This window comes from Oncorhynchus clarkii, chromosome 27 (genome assembly GCF_045791955.1).
Source record: "Oncorhynchus clarkii lewisi isolate Uvic-CL-2024 chromosome 27, UVic_Ocla_1.0, whole genome shotgun sequence".
Classification (NCBI taxonomy): Eukaryota; Metazoa; Chordata; class Actinopteri; order Salmoniformes; family Salmonidae; genus Oncorhynchus; species Oncorhynchus clarkii.
The window spans coordinates 24,857,489-24,873,360 of record NC_092173.1 but is presented as its reverse complement, the minus strand read 5'-3'; the positions used below and the strand labels follow the sequence as shown (position 1 = coordinate 24,873,360).

General features: G+C 40.5%; 2 protein-coding genes across 3 annotated transcripts in view; both read left to right on the top strand.

Annotated features, from left to right (window-relative positions):
* Nucleotides 1–2,381: 2,381 nt before the first annotated feature.
* On the top strand, nt 2,382–5,395 carry LOC139386079 (toll-interleukin 1 receptor (TIR) domain containing adaptor protein). Its single transcript, XM_071131500.1, has 3 exons — nt 2,382–2,895; nt 3,627–4,190; nt 4,331–5,395. Exons 1-3 carry the CDS (start codon nt 2,736–2,738, stop codon nt 4,507–4,509), a joined length of 903 nt encoding a protein of 300 aa, XP_070987601.1. The 5' UTR covers nt 2,382–2,735; the 3' UTR covers nt 4,510–5,395.
* Nucleotides 5,396–10,320: 4,925 nt separating this feature from the next.
* LOC139385542 (CMP-N-acetylneuraminate-beta-galactosamide-alpha-2,3-sialyltransferase 4-like) overlaps nt 10,321–15,872 on the top strand; it is a 53,681-nt gene continuing 48,129 nt past the window's right edge. For both annotated transcript variants that reach the window (XM_071130688.1, XM_071130687.1), the window contains exon 1: nt 10,321–10,641. The gene's annotated coding sequence lies outside the window, so the exon portion shown is untranslated. The remainder of the gene's footprint in view (nt 10,642–15,872) is intronic.

The window sequence follows — 15,872 nt, the reverse complement described above, 5'->3', positions numbered from 1 at the left end:
AGCCGCATGCCCGGGGGGGTACTGTCACGACTTCCACCAAAGTTGTTCCCTCTCCTTGTTCGGGCGGCGTTTAGCCGCCACCGATCCATGTTCCATTTTTCCTTTTGTTTCCTCTGTTTACACACCTGGTTCCCATCTCATAATTATGTTCCTTATTTCACCCTCTGGTTTCCCTTTCTGTTTTGTGCGCGATTGTCTTTCGTGTATTCCGGTGTGTTGTATTTTGAGTCCTGTTTTGTTCTTGTTTGGAATGGGATTTTGTAAATGAATGGATTGAGTAAATCAGTGATTGTTACTCTCATCTGTGTCCTGCGCCTGACTCCTTCGCTGTCTTTTAGATAGACTCTGACAGAATCACGCACCATAAACATGGAGTCAGCAGGTGCAGCCAGCCCTCCGCTTCAAATGGAGGAGCGCATTCAGCAGCACTCGACCATGCTGCAGAGTCTGGGTACAGCCATGGATCGCGTGCTGCAAACATGGACCGATGGGAGAGAGGGGGTTTACCCGTGCACCCTGTGTCGTCTCCTCAGGTTCCACCATTACCTACCGTGATGTCCACCCCTCCGTCATCAGGATCCGGTGAGATTCAGCTCTCGCTTCCGAGGGCGTATGATGGGACAGCTGTCGAGTGTCAGGAGTTCCTACTCCAGCTGGAGCTCTACCTGGCATCTGTCCAGCCAGCCCCTTCGGGACGTGAGAGAGGGAGTGCCCTCATCTCCTGTCTGAACGTAAAGCCCTGGAATGGGCCAATGCCATCTGGGGCAGGGAAGGTCAGACGTTGGATGATTATGAGGAGTTCGCCCGCCGTTTCCGGGCGGTATTCGATCATCACCCGGGGGGAGAGCGGCAGGGGAACGCCTATTTCATCTACGTCAGGGGATGAGGAGCGCTCAAGATTTTGCGCTGGACTTTAGAACTCTGGCGGCCGGCGAGGGATGGAATGAGCGGGCCCTGCAGGAACACCACCCTTACACTGGACCAGCTGGTGGACCTATCGATCCGGTTGGATAACCTGTTGGCCTCCCGCGGACTTCCTGATCGGGTTCCGTCAGTTCCATCCCCCATCGCTCCTGATCCATCCCCAGGAGGTAGAGGTATCAGGCGGAGTGTTGGTGAGTAGGCACACCACTCACCCAGAGCTCCCTGTTGCACACGTGGCTGTCGCTAGAATTTCAGAGTTTTCCCCACGTTCCCAGCATAAGGCGCTAGTAGATTCAGGCACAGTTGGGAACTTTCTCGACCATTCCTTTGCTATGAGATTAGGGATCCCTATTGTGTCTGTTGATGTTCCCTTCCCTATACATGCCTTAGACAGTCGTCCTTTGGGGTCGGGGCTAATTAGGGAGGTCACAGCTCCGCTCACTATGATAACGTCGGAGAGTCATAGGGAGCAAATTAGTCTCTTCCTAATTGACTCTCCTGCGTTCCCTTTTGTGTTGGGGATTCCCTGGTTGGCTTTGCATGACCCCACTATTTCGTGGCAACAGAGTTCTTTCAAGGGATTGTCCCGTCAGTGCTCAGGGAGGTGTGTAGGTGTTTCCTTAGGTGCCACTACAGTGGAAAGTCCAAACCAGGTCTCCACCATGCACATTCCCCCCCCCCCCCCCCCCCCCCCGAATACACACTATTAGTTTTGTGATGACATGGAGAGCAAGAAAATACCATCTCTCTGGCCAAAACCCCCCCACCCCCCACCCGCGAGTGGGGTGTTTCGCTTCCTCTTCCATCTGTAAATGAGCTATGTGCAATGCAAAACACAAATCTTGTTGCAGATCAGATGGTTCTATGGTACTAGAATTACTGCTATGGGATCAACTCACATACAATACTGACATGTAGGCCTATCCCTAGCCAAAGAAAGTTCCTCCTCTCCCCTTTTTTTCCCTCTTGGACAAGGTGCTAAATCCATCTTTCTGATGAAGTGTCTGTCATTTATTAAAGGCTTAGGCCATTTTAGAGTTATTTTACCAATCACACATGGAAACGTACATTATTTTGTAATTTTCTCACTTTTCAAAAGTAGGTTGTGTCATATTATGCACTTAGTGGTGTGTCAATCTCCTTGAAAGACTGACATTTGGTTGAAAGACGGATGTTCTTAACCACTAAAAGGACACACACTGACTACGAAACACTTTTGCTGATGAGAGGTTTTGGTCTGTATTCATACTTCCTTCAAATAACATAATAGGCTACTATCACTATGGCTTGCGGTGTTAAGAAATAAATACAGTAGCCTACATGCATGACGGACCATTAAACAGCTATACATCACACGTTGTGCCACAGCTTGTCTGTGAAAGTTGTGGCTAAAAGGGTAACTGCATGACTTCCTTCCTGTTGCGTACATAGTTCCCTAAAATATTTGATTACCTACTGAATGATTTGATTCTAACCCAGACAAGAATAATGACTCTGCAGTTGGACGGATGGACGATCAAGTAGCCAACGTTAGAAAACATGCTACAGTTGGATTATTTTTAGTCTGTGGAGGTATAGGCTAGACCTCTCCTGCCCTGCACTATGGAAAAACGTATCTATATTGCAATTTAATGAGAGACATTGTGCCTTGTGGGAATCAAGACATTTAGACAAACAGTGAACTGCAGCTGCTACAGATTCAGCTTCCTCTTTTTCTGCTGGGAGTATCAGGGAACCCTTTGGTGTGTTTTATGACATTTTTTGTAGTTAATGTATTTAACTTTTCTTTTTTGCTTCAATAATGAGAATTAATGTTTTATGTGATCAACTCTGTTAAGTGCTTAGTGTGTATACAGAGCAGCACATCTATTAAAAGAAAGAAATCAAATGCGAAGGATATTACAGTACAGTTTTTCTTATTGGAGGTACAACATTGCAATAGTCTGGAGAATGATGTCAAGAGCATGTACGGTAAGTTGAAATACTTTTTTCCTAAACCACATGTACTGTTTGTAGATGATCAACTTAACAAAAATAACATCTATTCACAAATTGGATATAAACTTGCCTGTTTTGATACAGTTATGATGTGAAAGAACCAGTGGTGGAAAAAGTACCCAACTGTCATACTTAATAGAAAATGTTTCAGGTAAAAGTGAAAGTCACCCAGTAAAATACTATTTGAGTCTAAAAGTAAAAGTATTTGGTTTGAAATATACTTAATTATAAAAAGTAAATGTAATTGCTAAAATTACTTACGAAGCGAAAGTAAAAGTACAAATCACTTAATTTCTTATATTAAGCAAACCAGATGGAACTATTTTCTTGTTATTGTTTTATTTACGGATAGCCAAGGCACACTCAGACATCATTTATAAACGAAGCATGTGTGTTTAGTGCATTGGTCAGATCAGAGGAAGTTGGGATGATCAGGGATGTTCTCTTGATAACTGCGTGAATTGGACCATTTTTCTGTCCTGCTAAGCATTCAAAATGTAGCAAGTACTTTTGGCTGTCAGGGAAAATGTATGGAGTAAAAATTACATTATTTTCTTTAGGAATGTAGTGAAGTAAAAGTAAAATAGAAATAGTTAAATAGAATACAAATACCCAAAATAACTACTTATGTAGTCCTTTAAAGCATTTTTACTTAAGTAGTTTGCACCACTGGAAAGAACCCATGTTTAATTCTCTTGTTTCAGGTTGGTTCCGTCGACTCTTAGTGAAAAAAGAGTCTCCACAGAGCAGCTCCTCTCCACATGTACAGGTCAGGACTCCATCCCCTTCTGTCGATGGTGCCTCATCATTGGTTCCCACCTCCACTCCTAACCCACCACCACCTTTTCTGAGCTCTATGATTCGTTGGAGCCAGACCTACGACTTGTGTGTGTGCCATAGCCTTGTGGACATCGAAGAAGCCATCCGTCTGGCCACTTACCTGGAGAAACCGGCATGTGGCCTGCGCTGTTTCCTGCGGCAACGTGACGCCAGCGTGGGGGGTGCCATCCCCACCGAGCTATGCCAGGCTGTGCAGAGCAGCCATTGCTGGGCCCTTCTGATCACCCCCAACTTCCTGCTGGATGACTGGTGCCAGTACATGATGCACCAGGCACTGTCTGAGGGGCCCATGTCCAACCGGATCATTCCCCTGGTCCTCAACCTGTCTTACTCTCAGTACCCAAAGGAGCTACGCTTTTACTACTACAAAGACCTGAGCAAGAACCCAGAGCGAGGCTACACACAGGTGTACAAGACAGTGCTGAAGTGTGAGTAGTAAAAGTCTGGTACAATTCTTCAGCTATTATTAAGAGTCTGTGTGGTTGTTGACAAAGAGTAATCTGTCAACAACAACTAGAGACACGTTCAAATCTATGGCTGAATAACCTCTTTGTGCTTTCCTTTGTAGACTTGGAGGACATGGATGAAAAAGATGCTGCTAAAGTTGATTGCAACATGCACAGTACTAGCAATAGATTGGAAGGGGCATCCTGTTTTCCAAGGACAAAACTGTCATCAAACTATCAGAATTCTGAGCCTCTGCTTTCACTTCAGGAGATTGAGAGGACAGAGGCTGCAGATTCATAGGACTAGTGTACATCACACACTGGAGGCTGCTGAGGTGAGAACAGCTCATAATAATGGATGGAATGGAGCAAATGTAATGGCATCAAACCCCTGGAAACCATGTGGTTGATGTATTTGATACCATTCATTACCACAAGCTCGTTCTCCCCAATTAAGGTACCACCAACCTCGTGTGAAATCACACGAGAGCTAGAATAAAGAAGGGGCTGACTGACTTAGGGAAATCCCCTTACAAAAACAATCAACTGGGCACACACTGGTTGAATCAACACTGTTTCTACATAATTGCAATCAAATAAAATAAAATAATGTTGAACCAACGTATAATAGACGTTGAATTGAGGTCTTTGACCAGTGGGACTGCACTAGTTGACTGATCTGACATGACCACAATTAACTTATTTTTTATATCGAGTTTCTTATCACAAATGTAAATATTAATACATCTAATCCATTTTGTTGTGTGCAGACTTGCGATCTCAATGTACACTGATTCACACATGGTGCTCAAAAGCCAGAGTTATGTGCAATAGAAACCTACTTGGACTGAGTTTTCAGTGGAATAATATGTAATCCAACATGGGAGAGTGATGCAAGATAGTAGAGCAGAACATCCCTTTGGTACAAATGATGTTGCTCTGATATGTCATAACCAATGATGTGTATTAACCCTGGATGACTAACAGGGGGCGCTGTATTGAAGCCACCGGGCAACCATATTGGCACTTCTCCTCAAGCGTAAAAATATTTTGGAAGCTATAAGAAATGTATTTATTAACGTCTACATTCGTTTTTTATATGATTATTCTATTACAGACACCTTAATGCATACTTTAAAATTACATTATGTGAGCTAAACATAAAAATTAAAAACTATATACAAATATTTTCCTTCAAGTATTTTTTTAGAGAGTACTAATGTTACTGTCCCCACTACTTTATTTAAAGGGGAGATCAAGCGGATCCTAACTGTTATAAGCCTATTTCTATTTTGCCCTGTTTATCAAAAGTGTTGGAAAGACTTGTCAACAATCAACTGACTGGCTTTCTTGATGTCTATAATATTCTCTCTGGTATGCAATCTGGTTTCCGCTCAGGTTATGAATGTGTCACTGCAACCTTAAAGGTCCTCAATGACGTCACCATTGCCCTTGATTCTAAGCAATGTTGAGCTGCTATTTTTATTGACTTGGCCAAAGCTTTTGATACAGTGGACATTCTTGTGGGCTGGCTAAGGAGTATTGGTGTCTCTGAGGGGTCTTTGGTCTGGTTTGCTAACTACCTCTCTCAAAGAGTGCAGTGTATAAAGTCAGAACATCTGCTGTCTCAGCCACTGCCTGTCAGCAAGAGAGTACCCCAAGACTCGAGCCTAGGCCCCAATCTCTTCTCAAATTACATCAACAACATAGCTCAGGCAGAAGGAAGCTCTCGCTCATCCATTTATATGCAAATGTTACAGTCTTATACTCAGCTGGCCCCTCCCCGGATTTTGTGATAAACGCTCTACAACAAAGCTTTCTTAGTGTACAACAAGCTTTCTCTGCCCTTAACCTTGTTCTGAACACCTCCAAAACAAAGGTAATTTGGTTTGGTAAGAATAATGCCCCTCTCCCCACAGGTGTGATTACTACCTCTGAGGGTTTAGAGTTTGAGTTAGTCACTTAATACAAGTACTTGGGAGTATGGCTAGACAGTACACTGTCCTTCTCTCAGCACATAACAAAGCTGCAGGCTAAAGTTAAATCTAGACGTGGTTTCCTCTATCGTAAATTGCTCCTCTTTCACCCCAGCTGCCAAACTAACCCTGATTCAGATAACCATCCTACCCATGCTAGATTACAGAGATGTACTTTATAGATCGGCAGGTAAGGGTGGTCTCGAGTGGCTAGATATCCTTTACCATTCAGACATCAGATTTGCTACCAATGCTCTTTATAGGACACATCACTGCACTCTATACTCCTCTGTAAAGTGGTCATCTCTGTACACATGTCGCAAGACCCACTGATTGATGCTTATTTATAAAACCCTCTTAGGCCTCACTCCCCCATATCTGAGATATCTACTGCAGCCCTCATCCTCCACATACAACACCCGTTCTGACAGTCACATTCTGTTAAAGGTCCCCAAAGCACATACATCCCTGGGTCGCTCATCTTTTCAGTTCGCTGCAGTTAGCGACTTGAACGAGCTGCAACAAACACTCAAACTGGACAGTTTTATCTCCATCTCTTCATTCAAAGACTCAATCATGGACACTCTTACTGACAGTTGTGGCTGCTTTGTGTGATGTATTGTTGTCTCTACCTTCTTGCCCTTTGTGCTGTTGTCTTTAACCAATAATGTTTGTACCATGTTTTTTGCTGCTACCATGTTGTGCTGCTGTCATGCTGTGTTGCTACCCTGCTGTGTTGTCATGTTTTGCTGCCTTTCTATGTTGTTGTCTTAGGTCTCTCTTTATCTAGGGTTGTAGCATCACTCTTGTCATGATTTGTGTTCTGTCCTATATTTTTTTGCCCCCGTCCCTGCAGGAGGCCTTTTGCCTTTTTGGTAGGCTGTCATTGTAAATAAGAATTTGGTCTTAACTGACTTGCCTAGATTAATAAATGTTCAATAAAATACATTTTAAAAATCCACAAAAATACTTATATACAATTTTGTCAAATACATACAATTTTGTTGAAATACTGTAGAATTCAATTTATTTCTATGGAGGACTGCTCCTACTAGGGAGTGCCAATATGGCCGACCGGTGGCTTCAAAGCCTCTCAATGGCCAATGCATACCAAATAGATATCCAGGGTTTATATAAGTCATTGGTCATAACAAGGATGAATAATCAGCTTTCCTACCTTAAAGGGGAAGTTCACCCATTTTTACGTGGCCTTATCTTCACTCTTTCTGTGCTTCTGTTGATCGCCCAAACTGTTTTTTATATATTTAGTTTTCTTAGAGAGAAAATTGGAATTCACATTTTGCTCTCATCACTTGCTAAAAGACTACAATGCATTATGAAAATGTGTAGAAAGAAGCATGTTATGAAACGCTTTAAATCAGAATCTTATTCTGTATAATGTCTCTGCACTCAATTTGAGAGAAATGTCCACTGTCACATAAATCCATATTTGCATAATTTTGTTGTTGTAAATAGCATCATTCAAACATGAATTTATTGAACAGTGGGGGGAAAAAAACAAAGATTGAGTGTAGCGACATCCAGAATGAGATTCTGATGTAATATGAGTTGGTTTGGAGTGTTTTTGAGCATTTTATAACATACTTTAGACATGTTTTCATACTGCATTGTAGTCAAAGTGACAACCAATTTTCTCTCTAACAAAACAGTGTTTTTTTTATATTTGGAGGGGGATCAACTACAAGCACAGAAAGAGTAAAAATAATGCCACGTTAAAATGTGTGAATTTCCCCTTTAAGGTAGGAAGGCTGATGATTCATCCTTGTTACGATGAATTACATATAAATGCTGGATTGCTGATGGTATCCATTGGCCATTGAGAGCGTTTGAAGCCACCGGTCAGCCATATTGCCCTTTAATGACAACCTGAAATGGAAAGGAAAGAAAAACACTTGTTGTTAGTATCTACCACTAGATGACATATGTCGGACACATTTTATCACTGGAGAATGGTATGCAATGAATTAATGTTCATGAGTCTTGTTTTTTGCTAAATATAATCAGCAGATTGAAATGTCACAATACTAACCACACCACACATCAGCACAGACACTGCACATAACATGAAGCATCATCCGTGATCAATTTGTATTGCAGCCTTACATATTAATCTCTATTCCCAAGAACCATCAACATTTTCCTTGGCCAGGGGAAAAAAAAAATCTGTTTTTTGTTGTCTTCCCTGCAGTGTTGTAATTAGGGTTCTGAGACATATGATTTTTGACATTAAGTGGCTTTAGCTAAGCTTATATTGGAGTTGGACATTACAAATTACCTTTTGATCAGGCTTTTAGGTAGGATGATGCAATGGCTTTGGCAAGGGCAGTGTTCTGGTAATAACCACACTGACAAACAGGATAGTTTTTCATTTTTCAAATTAAGTTATTAAGCTGTTCCATGCTTAGTAATTTTATTGAATTAGCTAGATTATATAATCTTTATATAATTTAAATGATCTATTTTATTACTTCCATTGCACCTGTGATACTGTATGTGTGAAAGGCAGGGCCTTTTTCTAACAAATCTGTCAATTTATTTAGTTAAATCAATAATCAAGGTGGACAGGATACAAAGTTATACAAATACTTTCCCCCTCCAAAATCTATTTTAATGATGTGATCTCTGCTACGGATTAAAGCAGATTAAAAGGCATTTGAAATTAAGCTCTCTGTAAAAGGCCCTCCACAAAGGTCCCTTTAATGTTTTTTGGGGGCCAAGCCAACTTTGTGGCACAAATGAAAACCAGGATTAATCTTTGAAAGGCACATATACTCTAAGAAGGTTGTGTTGCCAGAATCAAGCATCGTTCCCTCTATGACAATGCAAATGAGATATGAAAATGCACCTTCTACAGAGGCCACCATTTCCCTGCTAACTTAGGCTTTTCTCTCTATGATAAGGTCTAAGTACATACTAGGGAAATGTGCAATAGCAACACTTTTGTAAACCACAGTGAGGGAAAACAAGACACCCTTAAGTTTGTAAAGTTTCACACAGTAGATATGACCTAATTACTATTACCTTAGTCAGGAATAGACACACACAGAAGAGACTGCAAGATGTAGATTACTTGCACTTCAAATGTGATGTGAAAACTGAAATGGAAAACGGACTTCTCCCACGCAGTTACAACCAAGCAGAGATGGGCAGTTCTCCTATCTGTTTTTTACAGGGCTCTGACACTGCCCTTGGTCAAAGAAGAAGCAAACATTTGCTCTCCATTTGGTTATTGGCTTTCAAAGTTTGCAGTCTGATGTCAGGAATTAGAAGTTCAAAGTCCAGTAAATTTAGGACAGGGGTGGATCCATTTTGTTACATCAGACATCTACAGTATCATAAATTTACAACTTAATACAATACGAGAAGGTAATGATACATTTATTCTGAAGTTGAGCAACATTTACATATGAAAGAGACATTCCTCTTGAGTATCTCTTTTCCCCTTACAAATAAAAATCCTGTGTGCACACAGCAGGTAATACCAACCTGACCTAGCGCTACAATATTCTCGCTTCACTCAAATATGTTGGCATATTGTTCAGGGTAGCCTAGTGGTTAGAGCGTTGGACTAGTAACCGGAAGATTGTAAATTCAAACCCCTGAGCTGACAAGGTACAAAATCTGTCGTTCTGCCCCTGAACAGGCAGTTAACCCACTGTTCCTAGGCCATCATTGAAAATAAGAATTTGTTCTTAACTGACTTGCCTAGTAAAGAAAAAAAAGAGCTAAACCTGCTCATGGATCTCATGAACAAATGAGAGAGTACTGGATATTTCTTCCCTTTGGGAATCAGCCTTCTCACTCAGGCTCAAGGACAAAAGCTGCCCACTAGCTCTATCAGACAAAACAAATCCAATATTGTCAACTGTGGGTGATGCCATTTTCTCATCACACATTTTTTATTTTTGAATAAATATAAATAAATAGGCTATTATAAAATATGACTTGAGAATGTGTGAAACTGTTTGTAGTTCACAGGAAAAAAGCACATGTAATTGTACTTACTTCAGAACTACTTTAAATACAGACAGCATTCATTCAATCAATAAATTGATGAATCATTTTCTGTAAGTGGCTCAAGAACTGCATGCGCTGCGCATGTGCCAAAAATAAACATTTTGAAAAAGGGTAGGCGTTGTGCTGACTACATTCCAATGGATCATTCACTCTGCCTGCGGAGTTAGCAGCCCGTTAGATTACAGCCAACATATTATGAATTTGATATGAAAAAGTATTTGCTTCTTAAATGTGGTATGTGTCCATGTTTTCAAGTCGTGTAGCCATAACCATTGAAACGGAAACCACGGCGCCTCCCACTTGGCGCATTAAAACACCTATTTCTTGCATCTCAGAGATAGAGTTTAACGTTACTAACGTTCGCTTACATGCCTATGCTATTCTGCTTCGGATTGCCACATTTGTTAACTACATTGCTGGTAAGTGAATTCCCATTTGCTTTTTAAAGTGTTTCTTCTATCAACCACAGCTGCCAAATACTGATTTAGCTGGCTAATTTTAATAATTCAGGAAATAGTTGTTGCATGCCATGCAATCGCATAGAGGCAACTACAACCTATTTTAATTTAAAAGTTCTTAAATCAAAATGCTCAATGTATACTTTTCTGAACTTACTTTGACATCCGTTTGCGAATCGATTTGTTTAGCATAGGATTAATACTTTGTAGCTAATAACCAATTTGTAAATGTTATGCTGTTTGGTTGCCAAGTTACAGCACATTAATTGAGACAGAAACAGGGCACACTCAATTTGGTCATTTTTATGAATGATGAACAAAACCATATTTGGTTGGAAAAACTTAACAAAAATGTAAAGTGAAAAACGAGTGCATCATGGCAGTTTGATGGCTTAAAATTGTTTTAGGAAAGTTTGAAAAATGGTTGTGGAAGTTGTAACATTGGGTCCGGGATGGTGGAAGATGTTTTCCTTTCATTTTCACTTCCCTATAGTCTCCCTAAGCAGTCTGTTAACAGAATCACGAGAGCGTCTATTTAGTTTGATTCCCCACATGCTGTCTCTCTGTCAGCAGGGACATGTCGTGAGTTGCCCCCTGAAATGAAATCTGGCCCATGAAATGAAGTGCAATGAGGTTGGCTTTGGCAGTTATGACTGTCCGCAAACTGTCATGCATGTTGCGCAACATGCAATGTCCATTGTGTTATATTCAGCTAAATCATTGTTTTTTCTGAAAGATAACAAACTAGTGAAGCTCCACACAACAGTGAAAATGTAAAACTGTTAGGCTATACATTTTGTATTTCTTTGATTGTAAGAGTGCTGACAGTCTTGTTTTCTATTAATGACTTTAGTGTCCTCAGCATTCTTGGATTAGGCCTAAGCATGATATAAAAAAAAAAACTGAAATGTATATGTCTATAGTCTTATACAGCAACACACAGTGCGTGTTCAGTTTATTGTAGGTCAGCCCACTGGTCCTAGTATTGAAAGGTATGACTGGTTATAAAGAGTAGCATAGTTAGTGCATAATAAGATTACTAATGTTAACTTCAATAGATTTTGTTTTCTCAGATTAACATTGAGAGATCCAGCAACCCGAGGGCATTGTGGTGTTTTCTTAACAAGTCCAATACAGCAAATGAAAAACTTCTTGTTAATCTACCCATGGTATCCGTTTAAAAAATAAATAATTATAATAATAGAATTCAAAAAAATTATTTACAGTGAAATCACAACATATGATTGTTAGATCACGCCAAATCCAAAAAACACACAATCATTTTCCCAGCCAAAGATAGGAGTCACAAAAAAACAGAAATGGAGAGAATTAATCACTAACCTTTATTGGATATTTCAAACTTTTTTAACAAATCAAAAAATTGAAAAATTGGGCGTGCAAAATTATTCAGCCCCTTTACTTTCAGTGCAGCAAACTCTCTCCAGAAGTTCAGTGAGGATCTCTGAATGATCCAATGTTGACCTAAATGACTAATGATGATAAATACAATCCACCTGTGTGTAATCAATTCTCCGTATAAATGCACCTGCACTGTGATAGTCTCAGAGGTCCGTTAAAAGCACAGAGAGCATCATGAAGAACAAGGAACACACCAGGCAGGTCCGAGATACTGTTGTGAAGAAGTTTAAAGCCGGATTTGGATACAAAACGATTTCCCAAGCTTTAAACATCCCAAGGAGCACTGTGCAAGCGATAATATTGAAATGGAAGGAGTATCAGACCACTGCAAATCTACCAAGACCTGGCCGTCCCTCTAAACTTTCAGCTCATACAAGGAGAAGACTGATCAGAGATGCAGCCAAGAGGCCCATGATCACTCTGGATGAACTGCAGAGATCTACAGCTGAGGTGGGAGACTCTGTCCATAGGACAACAATCAGTCGTATATTGCACAAATCTGGCCTTTATGGAAGAGTGGCAAGAAGAAAGCCATTTCTTAAAGATATCCATAAAAAGTGTCGTTTAAAGTTTGCCACAAGCCACCTGGGAGACACACCAAACATGTGGAAGAAGGTGCTCTGGTCAGATGAAACCAAAATTGAACTTTTTGGCAACAATGCAAAACGTTATGTTTGGCGTAAAAGCAACACAGCTGAACACACCATCCCCACTGTCAAACATGGTGGTGGCAGCATCATGGTTTGGGCCTGCTTTTCTTCAGCAGGGACAGGGAAGATGGTTAAAATTGATGGGAAGATGGATGGAGCCAAATACAGGACCATTCTGGAAGAAAACCTGATGGAGTCTGCAAAAGACCTGAGACTGGGACGGAGATTTGTCTTCCAACAAGACAATGATCCAAAACATAAAGCAAAATCTACAATGGAATGGTTCAAAAATAAACATATCCAGGTGTTAGAATGGCCAAGTCAAAGTCCAGACCTGAATCCAATCGAGAATCTGTGGAAAGAACTGAAAACTGCTGTTCACAAATGCTCTCCATCCAACCTCACTGAGCTCGAGCTGTTTTGCAAGGAGGAATGGGAAAAAAATTCAGTCTCTCGATGTGCAAAACTGATAGAGACATACCCCAAGCGACTTACAGCTGTAATCGCAGCAAAAGGTGGCGCTACAAAGTATTAACTTAAGGGGGCTGAATAATTTTGCACGCCCAATTTTTCAGTTTTTGATTTGTTAAAAAAGTTTGAAATATCCAAAAAATGTCGTTCCACTTCATGATTGTGTCCCACTTGTTGTTGATTCTTCACAAAAAAATACAGTTTTATATCTTTATGTTTGAAGCCTGAAATGTGGCAAAAGGTCGCAAAGTTCAAGGGGGCCGAATACTTTCGCAAGGCACTGTATGTTTTGTTTGATAATGTGCATATTTATATCCAAACATCTCAGTTTACATTGGCGCCATGTTCAGAAATGCCTCCAAAATATCCGGAGAAATTGCAGAGAGCCACATCAAATAACAGAAATACTCATAAACATTGATGAAAGATGCATGTTTTACATAGAATTAAAGATACACTTTTTCTAAATGCAACCGCTGTGTCAGTTTCAAGCAAACCAAGCAATAATCTGAGACGGTGCTCAGATAGAAACAACATTTCTTCGCCATGTTGGAGTCAACAGAAATACGAAATTACATTATAAATATTCCCTTACCTTTAAACTTCATCAGAATGCACTCCCAGGAATCCTAGTTCCACAATAAATTGTTGTTTTGTTCGATTATGTCCAAGTAGCTACTTTTGTTAGTACGTTTAGTACACATATCCAAACGCTCGTGCAGGTCCAGTCAGACGAAAACTTCAAAAAGTTATATTACAGGTCGAATAAACTTGTCAAACTAAGTTTAGAATCAATCATTAGGATTTTTTTATCATAAATATTCAATAACGTTCCAACCGGAGAATTCCTTTGTGTCTATAGAAGTAATGGAACGCAAGTCGATATCATGTGGAATGCACATGACCAGGACCTGGCTCTCTGCCAGACCACTGACTCAGTCCCCTCTCATCCGTCCCCACAGAGTAGAAGCTTCATTCAAGGTTCTACAGGCTGTTGACATCTAGTGGAAGCCGTAGGAAGTGCAAACAGATCCATATCCCACTGGGATTTCAATAGGTGATGAGTTGAAAATCGACCAACCTCAGATATCCCACTTCCTGGTTGGATTTTTCTCAGGTTTTTGGCTACCATATGAGTTCTGTTATACTCAGACATCATTCAACCAGTTTTAGAACCTCCAGAGTGTATTCTATCCAATAATAATATGCATATATTATGATCTGGGACAGAGTAGGAGGCAGTTCACTCTGGGCACGCTATTCATCCAAAAGTGAAAATTCTGCCCTCTATCCCAAAAAAGTTAAACAGTCCAAAATCACATTACACACTTTTACAAACAGTATCATCCTCACTCATTCATCTTATACAACAATTAGATGTAAACCTCATATCTGAGGCTATTATATAAACAGCGTTATGGTAATGTGGCCGCACCGTCTCCCATGAACTTCACTAAAATGTAACAAATGGACCAGTTCGTAGCTGGTTTCTTCACCGATCTTTTATACCTTTTCCGGAACATAACTGTTGTTCGGGCCTCAAGTTCTGTGAGGTGGAAGAAATGTCTTTGTTCTCTATGAAACGTCACTCTGTCTCTATACTGTGTGGCCATGAGGCAGGGTCTTCCCTAGGAATTTACGACCTCTCTGACCACAGCAGCCTGGTTGTAGGAGCAGAGAGAGGGTGATGGTGCTCGCTGTACCCAAAGAGGGCAACGTCATGACACAGTGGTCAGGTATTCTGCCACTGTGTACGCTCTGTTTAGGGCCAAATGGCATTCTAGTTTGCTTTTTTTAAATTTATTATTATTCTTTCCAATGTGTTAAGTAATTAGCTTTTTGTTTTCTTGTGATTTTGGTTGAGTCTAATTGTGTTGATGTCCTGGGGCTCTGTGGGGTGTGTTTGTGAACAGCGCCCCAGGACCAGCTTGCTTAGGGGATTCTTCTCCAGGTTAATTTCTCTGTAGGCGACTGCTTTGTTATGTAAGGGAACATGAAATGGACAAAAATGAATGGGAAGTCATTGGCACTGGACAAACCATATACACGGTGTCCAATACCACTCAATTCGGCGTCGTTTCGTTCAAAGTTGATTGCAAATGCCATATGGCAAATGCCAGTTGTACTTTAAAAATCCAACAGGTGGCGAGCGCGCTCCACCGTGGTTTTTCATATTGCAAATGTAACACAAGTCAACATCCAAAAGCAACATTTTGAAAAAGTGAATTTTTTTTCAAAAACTTATCACCCGCTTAACTTCTTGGATATCTTGGCGCTAATTTTAATTTTTTGGTTAAAACGTTCCCGTTTTAAACAAGAGATTTTGGTCGCTTGGTGTCCTCCGTCGCAATTATTGCGTAATCTCCAGCTGCAGTATTTTTTCCGTTTGCTTCTGATGAGAAACCAACTGCCACAAATGATTTATCATCGAATAGATATGTGAAAAACACCTTGAGGATTGATTCTAAACAACATTTGCCATGTTTCTGTCGCTATTATGGAGCTAATTTGGAAAAAAGTTTGGCATTGTAGTGACTGCATTTTCGTTTTTTTTTCTTAGCCAAACGTGATGAACAAAACGGAGCTATTTCTCCTACACAAATAATATTTTTGGAAAAAATGAACATTTGCTATCTAACTGAGAGTCTCGTC

What these genes read in the sequence shown, in the direction of transcription:
- LOC139386079 (XM_071131500.1), top strand. Translation starts at nt 2,736, where the DNA reads ATGTTTTATGTGATCAACTCTGTTAAGTGCTTAGTGTGTATACAGAGC. An exon ending in TGATGTCAAGAGCATGTACG is followed by an intron (nt 2,896 to 3,626) that starts GTAAGTTGAAAT and finishes CTCTTGTTTCAG; the next exon opens with GTTGGTTCCGTCGACTCTTA. An exon ending in GTACAAGACAGTGCTGAAGT is followed by an intron (nt 4,191 to 4,330) that starts GTGAGTAGTAAA and finishes TTTCCTTTGTAG; the next exon opens with ACTTGGAGGACATGGATGAA.